Source organism: Anopheles cruzii, chromosome 2 (genome assembly GCF_943734635.1).
Source record: "Anopheles cruzii chromosome 2, idAnoCruzAS_RS32_06, whole genome shotgun sequence".
Lineage (NCBI taxonomy): Eukaryota > Metazoa > Arthropoda > Insecta > Diptera > Culicidae > Anopheles > Anopheles cruzii.
The window spans coordinates 1,074,510-1,085,617 of NC_069144.1; the positions used below are offsets into that span (position 1 = coordinate 1,074,510).

At 42.7% G+C, this 11,108-nt stretch overlaps 1 protein-coding gene across 1 annotated transcript in view; it reads left to right on the top strand.

The window, feature by feature from the left end:
• Positions 1-11,108, top strand: part of LOC128269311 (serine/threonine-protein phosphatase 6 regulatory ankyrin repeat subunit B-like) — a 23,023-nt gene that overhangs the window by 8,385 nt on the left and 3,530 nt on the right. The window contains exons 4-5 of the mRNA XM_053006746.1: positions 20-467; positions 7,596-8,168. Of these exons, the coding sequence (XP_052862706.1) occupies positions 20-467; positions 7,596-8,168 (1,021 nt within the window). The remainder of the gene's footprint in view (positions 1-19; positions 468-7,595; positions 8,169-11,108) is intronic.

The window sequence follows — 11,108 nt, forward strand, 5'->3', positions numbered from 1 at the left end:
GGCTGATTTTAATGTACAGGATAAAGAAGGCAGGACTCCTCTCCACTTTGCTGCTTCGAAAGGTTACATGAAAACCGTAAAGTATCTAGTAGACGGAAAGAAGGCTGATTTTAATGTACAGGATAAGTTTGGCAACACTCCTCTCCTAGATGCTGCTTTTAATGCTCACGTGGACATCATAAAGTATCTAGTAGACGAAAAGGCTGATTTAAATGTACAGGATGAAGAAGGAAGGACTTCTCTCCACTATGCTGCTTTGTATGGTATCTTGGAAACCCTAAAGTATCTAGTAGACGGAAAGAAGGCTGATTTTAATGTACAGGATAAGTTTGGCAACACTCCTCTCCTAGATGCTGCATTTAATGGTCACTTGGACATCATAAAGTATCTAGTAGACGAAACGAAGGCTGATTTAAATATACAGAATGTAGTAGGCAGGACTCCTCTCTTCCTAGCTGCTTTGTATGGTAACTTGGAAACCGTAAAGTATCTAGTAGACCAAAAGAATGCTGATTTTAATGTACAGAATAAACGAGGCAATTATCCATTTGACTTAGCTAAAAATCAAGAGATTAAAGATGTATTTGAACATTACAATCGGCAACAAGAAGTCGAGTCTACACATCAAGGAGAAGTTTCAGACTCAGTACAAGAATGTTTACCAAGTACAAGTTCAGGGGGTCATAGTAGAAGAAACAGAGAAGCTAAGTAATGTGATTTCTCCTGGGATGATGTAGATGAATTTAACGAAGAAAAAGATGAAATAAGAGATCTCAGTAAGATCAAGATCGATAGTGAAAAGTTCATTCTATATCTTGAAAATCTACCAGAGAAAAAACGTTCTCAGCTTATTCAATTAGCAAGTGAGGTTAAAATTGGAGGAAATTCTCAAGGCCTTGTGAGTAAGCTTACCAATAATCGGAGAGTCATGAATCACCTGAATACAATGGGAAGAGTTTCAGGTATGACTATGCATGGAATGATGGCTAAGAATGTTTTAGCTGATTTTCTAAATGGCAATTATCAAGGCGTAGCTATTAATGCAGGATTCATTGTTGGTGGTCAAGGATTTGCTAAGGTAGCTCAAGCTGCATCTCTTAAAGGACTGGAATTAGCCTCAGAAGGAAAGCTATTTCTTGGTCGATCTCTCAAAGCAGCTTCTCCTTTTCTTGCTCTTGTTACTTCTGCCTTTGTCGTTTATGATTTAGTCAATCAAGTAAAGAAGTTCAAAAACGGTACTGAAGAAGCATTGGCTGGTGTAATTGGAGATAGTATTTACTAGGTCTAAGAGTTGAGAACCGGACTGTTTTTAACACACAAAAAACGTTTATAAAATTTTAATGCGATTTTCTATTTTTTTCAAAGTATGTGCCATCGCTAGCTATACATTTCTCCTATCTCTCTGCTAAATCATGGATTCCCAGACGAAAGAATTCTTCGACTTTTTAAGTAAATTTATTAGTCATCCCATTTCGACTTCCTCGTAGAAAAACGAAGGGCTGCTCAGCCAATACGTGTCCCATCGATGAAAAAGAATGATATTCGGAAAGAGCCAAGTCTGGTGAATAACGCGGGGAGGGATAGCAGCTCCCATCCAAGTGATTTGATAGTATCCTGAAAAAGTTTTGTTTTTTGGGGCGCCTGGTGCCTATTGCCACGGACCACCAGGCGCCTCCATTTAAAAAAAACTGGAACGGCTTTTTGATCGTTTTCGATCAATGCATGGTTCAAATTGATCATTTGTTGTCAGTAGCGATTGGAATTTACGTTTTCATCAGGTTTTAGGAGCTTGTGAAACACCACACCTTTCTGTCCCATCAGAAAGTCCGTTTTTTGGAGTCCTTGGACGCTTTTTTTTTGTAATGTCAAAATCGCCATTTTAAATTTTTTTAAGCCACTTAAAGCATAGCGATCTTCCAAACACATCCATCTTCGTGCCTAAAAGATACTGTAGCTAACCTGTTGGAATTCGTTTCACTTACGGTTGCGGAACTGGATCGCGGGGGCCAAATGGATGCGATATACACCGATTTCAGGGCTGCCTTTGATCGCGTGCCTCACACTCTCCTTCTTGCTAAGCTAGGGAAGCTCGGTGTCGCTCCGGCTTTGCTTGAATGGATTGAGTCGTTCCTGTCGAAGCGTTCCTGTCGTGTTCGCATTCGGGCTAACCTCTCCAAGGACTTTGGTTGCACCTCGGGAGTCCCTCAAGGTAGTGTCCTTTCTCCCCTTCTGTTTATCCTCTTTATTAATGATATTACCTCTATCCTCCAACCCTCAGGCTATCTGCTCTACGCCGATGACCTAAAAATCTTCTATCCTATTAATAGCACTTCTGACTGTCTGTCTCTTCAGAATGCGCTAGACGCCGTCTGCCTCTGGTGCTCCTCTAACCATCTTCTTCTTTCTCCTGAGAAATGCGCCGTCATTTCCTTTTCTAGATCCCCCTCACCTATCTCCCACAATGACTATATCTTGACTGCCCCTCTCACCCGTGTTTCCGTTGTAAAAGACCTTGGGGTGACGCTTGATTCGAAACTAACCTTCTCTGTACACGTTGAGGCAGTATGCAAGTTATGTTTCTTTCGATGTGAAACGCTGATCGAAACGCACGGTTCGGCTGTTAGGACAAGACTGATGTATTTTCTATTGCTTTGTTCTTATATAATTTTCTACTTCATCTCTAATATTCCTGTTTTTATCTAACGGTTTCTCTTATCTGTTGTGATTCATGTTGTTATCGCTCTAACGTGGTTCCTGACGTTTATCGTGACGATGATTATTTTCTTATGTACCTGATGTTGGTGATCGCTGATATTATGCTGGATGCCTGATGCATGTTGGTACCTGATGGAGATGTGTGGTGTACCCGTCCGCGTTGACTCAGAAGACTGGACGCTTGTTGTATTGCCATTATCAGCAAGTGTTCGTCATCGTAGCTATTGGTTTCGTTGTAACTGGTGAGGCAAGCGTTATCTTGGAGAACTTGCCGTAACTTGCAGTAAAGCATTTAAGTTACTCGGGTTGATTAGGTCCCTCTCCCGTGAGTTTCCCAGCATCGACTGCCTCATATCCTTGTTTTGTAGCCTGGTTCGCTCGGGACTAGAATACGCGTGCATTGTCTGGGACCCTTCCTGCAATGTGCATTCCAATGCGCTCGAGCAGGTTCAGAGGAGCTTCACTCGAATGGTGTTTTGTCGGCAGCTGGGGTATAGGTACCCGGATCTTCCACCTTACCAGATCCGCTGTCGTCAACTGGGCCTCCTGTCCTTAGTGGATAGACGGTGTGTAGCGCAAAATTTGTTCATAGGTGGGCTGCTGCTGAGTACCATTGACGATCCTGCCCTCCTCTCCCGCCTTCCTCTGTATATCCATGCGGCGCCGTGATTACTTCCTTATTCCCTTTCGTCGCACTCGTTATGGCTCTTCGGACCCCTTCCTCCGTTGTCTCCTTGCCTTCAATAATTCCTACTGTTTCTTTGACTTTCACCTTCCTCTAAAGTCCTTTAGACGCGCCCTTTTACAATCCCTTTACCCCGTCTAGGTGTTTTTAATTCTGCCTCACATGGGTTCGCTCGACATTGTTGTCCGTTTTGCTCTCCCTTCCTCTCAACTTTTTCCTCTCTGCTCCTTAGTTTTTAAGCAATTCCTGTATAGCTTTAAGCAACCAGGATTAATAAATATTATTATTACAAGTCCCGACAAGCATTTGGTGCGATTCCGAAGCAGCTTTCTTCAAGAGGAGCAGAAAAATAATAATCCCCGCAAAACGTCATTTTCAGGCACAAAAGCGGACATACTTTAACCCTTTAAATGATGGGTTGCAAACCGAAATAATTTTTTTTTCGACCTAAAATCATTTACCTGATGTCAACACAAGGTAATGATGAATGAACAGCAAAACTGGGAAGTCCCAATCGGCAGGTACAGCCATCTTTTTAAAATTCCGATTCTCAACGCACACACCTAGTATTTACAAACAGGGGAAATTATGCATGGAAGTTATCGCTATAATGTTCTGAGAGTAAGAAATGTAGAGAGAGTTCTTGGAAGAAAGAATAAGGTAGATCGTATATTTAGCGCGTGTAATACACAGTTTATTGATGGGCAAGGTGGTAGTGAAGGCACTGAAGATTATATAAATATACTTCGCGATGACGATTGTGTTTATAAAGTGCAGGTAGTAATAAGACCCAATACTTTAGTAAAAAATCATGCTTTAGAAGGTAATTTTCATTATACTGTACCTTACGGGCTGGGTAGTGCTAAAGTAGACTTTATGCGCTCTCATAGGGCATTGAGCTTAAATAACACTTTTACATTTGAGTATGAGCCTGTTGAAATAAGGAGCATATCACATCGTTCAAAAAGTCCCGGGACTACCATAGAGATGGCGCTAATAATGCCATTAATATACCGACGTTCGAAAGTACCAACCTTCAGATGAGCTGTGTCAAAATTTGATGTAATTCGAAGCATAACCAAGAAAGCTATAGTGGTTAAAGTGACGCTACTTTTGCAATCCTGAAAAAATGGACCAAAGCGAGTTTCGTGTGTTGATAAAACATTGTTTTCTAATGAGGAAAAAACACTGTTCAAGCTCAGCAATGGCTTGAGAAACGTTATCCGGACTCTACTCCGTCGAAACCAACCATTTGTCGGTGGAATGCAACTTCAAACGCGGTCGTGCTGATACAAATGATGCGGAACGTTCGGGTCAGCCAAATGGGTCAGTAACTCCCGAAAACATCCAGCAAGTATTGAAAATCGTGATGGGAGACCGCAAAATGAAAGTGCACGAGATAGCTGAGATGGTGAACATATCAACTGGTAGTGCATTTATTATTTTGCACCAAAATTGGCAATGAAAAAGGTTTTTTTCAAATGGGTGCCGCATTTGCGCACATTGGAACAAAGGCCACCATGGCACAATTCAATCAAAACGATGATTAAATTCGACGAATTAGGCTTCCAACTGCTTTCTCATCCGGATCTGGCCTCTAGCGACTACTGGCTGTTTACGGATCTCAAAAAGATGCTCCAGGGAAAAAGATATGGCTCGAATGAGGAGGTGATCGCTGCTACTGAGGCTCATTTTGAGTCAAAAGACGAACCGTTCTACAAACATGGAATTGAAAAGTTAGAGAAGTGTGGAATGATTGTATTACACTTTAAGGAGATTATGTTGATGAATTATAAAGAATTTTGCCGAAACAATATTGTTTTCATAGTTAGTCCCGGGACTTTTTGAACGACGTGTTAGATGCAAGAAATGAAAGAGTATTGAATAGGACTTTGCATACGATTTGTTTCAACTTTTCGCCAATGTCAGATGAAGATTTCAATCTAACAATCTCTAGAGCAAGTAATCCAGTATATAGGCTAGGTAGTGATACTGAAGTAAGAGTAGGAGATAAAGGTAATCTTTACATGCTGCAGAATACTAATCAATCTGTTAGTGAGGTCATAAGGAGTTACTTACCTGTAGCAAACAGATTAAAGAAAATGACTTTCTTCATGCAATCGTTGCCAGAGAATGAAACTGTTGTAATAGGAAGTGGAAGTCATGAAATTATCCATAACAATCCATTACATAAAAGTCATCTAGTTGGAAATGGTGGTGAAAATGTGTATGTGATTGATAAAAAATCTGGAGCGAATAGAGTACCAGAAATCATTATTTATAATTTTGACGTAGAAAATTCCATAGATACGATTGATTTGAGGAATTTAGTAAAAAACAAGCCTTCTAATTTTGAGTTAAAATTGATAAAGTTAGGAAATGATTTATTGTTAAAAGGAAAAGACAAGAGAGCAGAAGGTGAATGTTTGACAGTAAGATTAAAAGATGGTGTAGGCTGGTATAATAAAACTCAGGTAATTGTGGAAAATGTTCCTATGAAAATCAACTTTGATAATAATAAATGGAGCTTAAAACCATTGCCTATAGTCTTTGAAAAGGACAAAGAATTTATAGTAGTAACAGGTCAAGATATAGAAGAAAATACAGACCTGATAACACCAAGGAAAGCAGGAAACTATACGTTTGTACGTAACAATGATGATTTAATAATCACTAATGCTTTTGATGCAAAAGAAGAGCTCTGCAGTATTGCACTGAGTAAGTTTTATAAAGAACCTAAGATGGAAACACTATCTATAAAGTTTGCCGATAAGGGAATAGTTTTAAGAGAACATCAAGAGCAGATAAGTACTGCAAGAAGGATGGATATAGTCAGAAAAGAACATAAGGAGCACGTCTATACTGACGTTTTTTATCGTACAAAAAGCAGTCCAGAAGTTATTATGTTATCTGATCAACCTATGGCCCATAGCCACAAACATAGACATGAACAGAGCAGACATAAACACCAGAATGCTAGAAGACATCAACGCAACCCTCGTGCTATTAATAGAAAAGAGATTTCTATTACAGATAAGGTATCAGTAAATAACAACGATCCTATACTTTTTACTGCTAAAAATAATGCCACTTTTGTCATGGATAATGATGGAACAAGTAGTGCAGTTGGTTGGGTAAAACGTTCTATAGATGGGTTACTTAGTTCTAAATCTTCTAGCTTTTACCAAATACTCCTAAACCCCATGTTTCAGCATTTGTTATAGAGCCTAGTACTTTCTTAAATGATACTTCAATAGCTAAAGGACTGAGTCATGATAAAAATGTAGAAAGGAGCTTCTAATTTTGTTTTTAAGAAAAGTATCTAAAGAATTAAAAAGTATTGATATATTTTACATTATTATTAATAAATAAAACTATAAAACAATATTCAAAAATGATGTTGCAACGTAAATAAAAAAAAAACATGTTAAGAATGAAAGTCTAAGAGCCAGAGTGCAAAAGGCGCGCGAAGCAGCATAATAGAAAAAAAGGAACAGAAAAACTAGGGACAATAGTTTTATCAGGCAAAAATGGTGTAGAGGAACTACTTTTTTTTAACATTGAGTGTTTAGTATATTCAAGTATTAAATATATATTATGAATAAACATTAAACCTGGCGTCGCGCCAGGTTCAACTGGATCACCTCAATGAATGGGAGGCAATCCCTGGCACCCTGTAGTCCCTATGGTGTGGCGGCCGTCGCACTTCAAGCATCGGGGCGCTTCCTCGCACGTCGCCCGTCGATGGCCCTGTGCCGTTGCCCGTCGACGGCTGTCACCAGGCCGGTGCTATCTGCCGTGCTCGTTAGGGCCGCTGCGACCTCCGCTGGCGTCGCCAGCATGTCTGTACAAGGCACGTGTCCTGGAGCACAGAGAGGCTCGCGGTGTCGCCCACCAGGGCCCTTCCTTCTGACGCAGCTCCTCCGCGCTTTCTCCTTCACGCATGGCCAGCAGGTCACCGCTTACTGACCTCCACGCTTTCTTGTGGAGCTTCGCCACCTCCTCGTCTTCGGCCACCGCCGCGTACAACTGGGGGTAGGTCCCTTCGCCATCAGGTGTCACGCGGAATGACTTCGTACTGACTGCAGCCCAATGTACGGTTAACCTCGATAAGTAAGGTTCCGGAAAAGGTTTGTGGAAAACTTGAATTGAATCTTGAGTTGAGTATCTTTTAATTCCAACTTCTCCTACGCAGTACGACTACGGTACGAGTTGGAGACACCAATCTCGACAGCGAAGAGGATGACGAATATGCACAACAGGTCGGAATCGGCCGCATCATTATGCACCCGCAGTACCGGAGATCTAGCGTTGATTCAACTGGCAGAGCCCATCAGATACTCGGCGGCAGTCTGTCCGGCGTGTCTGTGGCGAGAATCCCTTGCTACCTATGACATCGGGTTCGGTAGTATCGGTTTTGGAGAGGAACGTACTCGGTCGTTGATGCGAACGGACGTACACAACACCGAGCAATCTAGTTGCGAGGAGATAACAGGACAAGATTTTAGCAGTCAGTGGCGATTGCCGGACGGATTACGAGACGATCAGTTCTGTGTGAACCGGGACATTCTGGAAACCCATGGACCGATGGATGGACCGTTCGGTGGACTGATCGGTGTGAAACGGTTAACGGGAGGCTTTGTAGTTCCTCTGATCGTGGGCATCGCATCATTCAATGTATTGACAAATCCGATCGAAGTCTATACTAAGATCAGTTCTTACATCGATTGGATCGAACGGGAGGTGAACCAAACTCTGACCGGTGAAGGTAAGCCAAACCTACAGGATTAGAAACCGTGGCAAAAGCCCTTATATTATATTGCTTTCAGAATGTTCGAAAAATTTGAGCTGCTTACGAACCCAATACAGTACTATAGCTGATTTTCCAAGACACAAGCCGCTTCAGCGGTTTGGTTTAATCTGGAACGATACTGCGCCGTCCCTGTACGAATGTGGAGCTACGCTGATCGACTACGAGTATCTGCTAACGTCCGCGTCTTGTGTTACAACCAACCGCGGCAATCCATTGTACGTGTCTTATGATGGCAAAGAACGTATCGCAGTGGAGGATGTTTATGTGTCCTCAAAATATGTTCGAGGACGTCCAGAAAACGATGTCGCTCTCGTGAAGATTGCAAAGTTCACCAATCCAAAGGTACATCGCGAGTCGTGCCTATGGGACCGCCGTAAAGACGGCGAATGGAAGATGGGCCCTAGGATTAGGGCGTCCGGACTATCGAAAGAATTGTCGCATAAATCATCGGAGTTTATGTTAAAAAACCATCTCGATTAGACCTACGGACAGAAAAAATTGCAGAGCCGGTAGACTCCCCGGTAGTGATTTGATCCGCTGCCGCAGTGAAGCTAGGATTGTGCCGCCACTTTGTACGGTGAGTAACGGTTGTAACGGTCGTAGTTCTTTGCTTAGTCACTTTTGCTTTTCCAGATGGACTACGGAGGACCGGTAACCAATGATAGAGTTAAACCAGAGGATCCGAATTACATCTACGGCGTAGTATCATCGCTCAATGAGTGTTGTAGATCAGAATTAGTTACTACGGACGTTACGCCGCACATCGCTTGGATTAAAGATACCATCATAAGCGGACGATACATATTTTCAGACACGAAACATTGATCCTTGGTGCCCCGTAACATGACAGCTTGATTAGCCTACTAAGTGCTGTGCTATTATTACAAACTATTATATTATAAGGTATCTTAGTTAGTTACTTAATCCGGCTACAACCGCCGAGCGGTCTTTGCCTGCTTCAAGAACCTTTCCACCGCTCGCGGTCGAGAGCCTTCGTCCACCAAGTATGAATACCGGCCGATCTCGCGTCCCGGTCGACGCAATCTCTCCATCTTACACGGGGCCTACCACGCCCCCTCTGTCCCTCCGGACGGCCTAAGTGGACTTTACGGGCTGGTTCGTCGTCCGCCATTCTCATAACATGACCAGCCCACCGGAGCCTGGCGAGACGTACACGCTGCACGACAGTGAGGTCGTCGTACATTGTAAATTTTTTATCTGACAAACCACCCCGTTGAAGGATCCCCCCAATAATTATAATGTAACTACTACGTTCAAAATTGGGAGACACTAGAAACCAGCACGAAATCCCCGTGGAAGTCATACTTGACGAAAAGCGAAATAGATGTTTCTGAGACGATAAACACGGGGGGCCTCGGAGACACGTAATGCTGGTCAGCCTCCCGCTACGAGACACGCTACGTGTTGTCGTTGAAGAGCCTAAAACATGGAGCGTGTAGTCATGTTCCAAGTGCCGATTTGCGCCGTAAATGTTCAACTCCTTACAGCAGCCAGCAAACGGCACAACATCCTTTAAAACAAGAGGCACTCCCCGGATGAAAGGAGATGAAAGTGTTCGCGGACTTGAAGTGCCTCGACACCGGCCCCGGGCACCAAGACGAACTCGCTCGTGCACATCACACTGTTCACGCCAGGATTAATTCGGATAGAGTGGATAGATCCTTGGAGCTCGGATGCTTATCTCATCTTAATTACCAGACTCCGGCTCCGGCGACATGCATTTTGCGCACCGAACTGTAACACGCCACCGTCCTTTGGCCGGGAACCGTTTCGTGGCTAGCTCCCGACGAAAGGACTCGAAGAACCACTCGGACATATGAAACTCTCTTTCGTGTATCTCAAAGTGTCATCAGAGAAGCGTTCCAGCCAGTTTGCGCTTACAATGAGGCTAAATTAGCTACCGAGCACGTGAATGGAGATAAGAGATGTTACGGAAAGTAACGAAGCTAACGCTGCCCAACCAGAAACAGTTGAGTTAAAGTTAAACAGATAGTTAAAAATTCTTGCATTTTATTAACTATCCTTCGCATGGTTCTACAGGTTGCTCTCATCGTGCGCGAATTATCGGTACATATTCTAGGGCATTTATTCGGTTGTGGGAACGCCGTGTATGGATTTTCTGACGAAATCTAAATTAATGACTACACGCGAAAGACAAACACCTTCGTTGGCTAAACGAACCCGAGTCTCGGATCAGGAGGCCATTCCGGCAGCACCGTTTGTCACCTTCGCGTCTTTAGCCATTTACATTTTATGACACATTGTTGGCCACATTTCACGCGAAACCTTTTGCCTGGTTTTTCTTCATTTTCTATCTTCTTCGCCGCTGTAATTATTCAGCTTTTGAGCATAATTTGTCACCCCGTTCGGCGATGTTCGGCAAATATTTGGGGGCTTAGTTAGCGTCTTCATTATACACATGTTCTTATTATCATCTGGCTGACAAATGAGCATCGAGCGTTCCGTGGTTTCAGGCATGAAGATGTTGGGTCACGATTCGCCAACCACAAACGAAGAGTTGTTAACTAATATTTATCAAAGTTTGTCTCTTATCAAATACCAATGCGTTTCTCAGATCTTTGACGCGCTTTCTTCGCATTGGAAAAATCACATCGTTCGACGGCAAACTGAATGAAAACTCACAGATTTTCTTAGAAAACGAATCGGACGAATGACCTTTCAACGATTCGGAGACCTTGAAGCAAGAACCTTTTCTCGTTCGTGAATTATGTTCAATTTTTCCCGAATTGCTTGCTTGTTGATCTTCAAAAAACAACAGAAAACGCAATCATGAAAACTTAACAAAAATGTTGTGAATAAAATTTATCGGAGCTCCAGTTTTATGTTTTCTTTTGCCGTCGGAGCTGGAGGCAA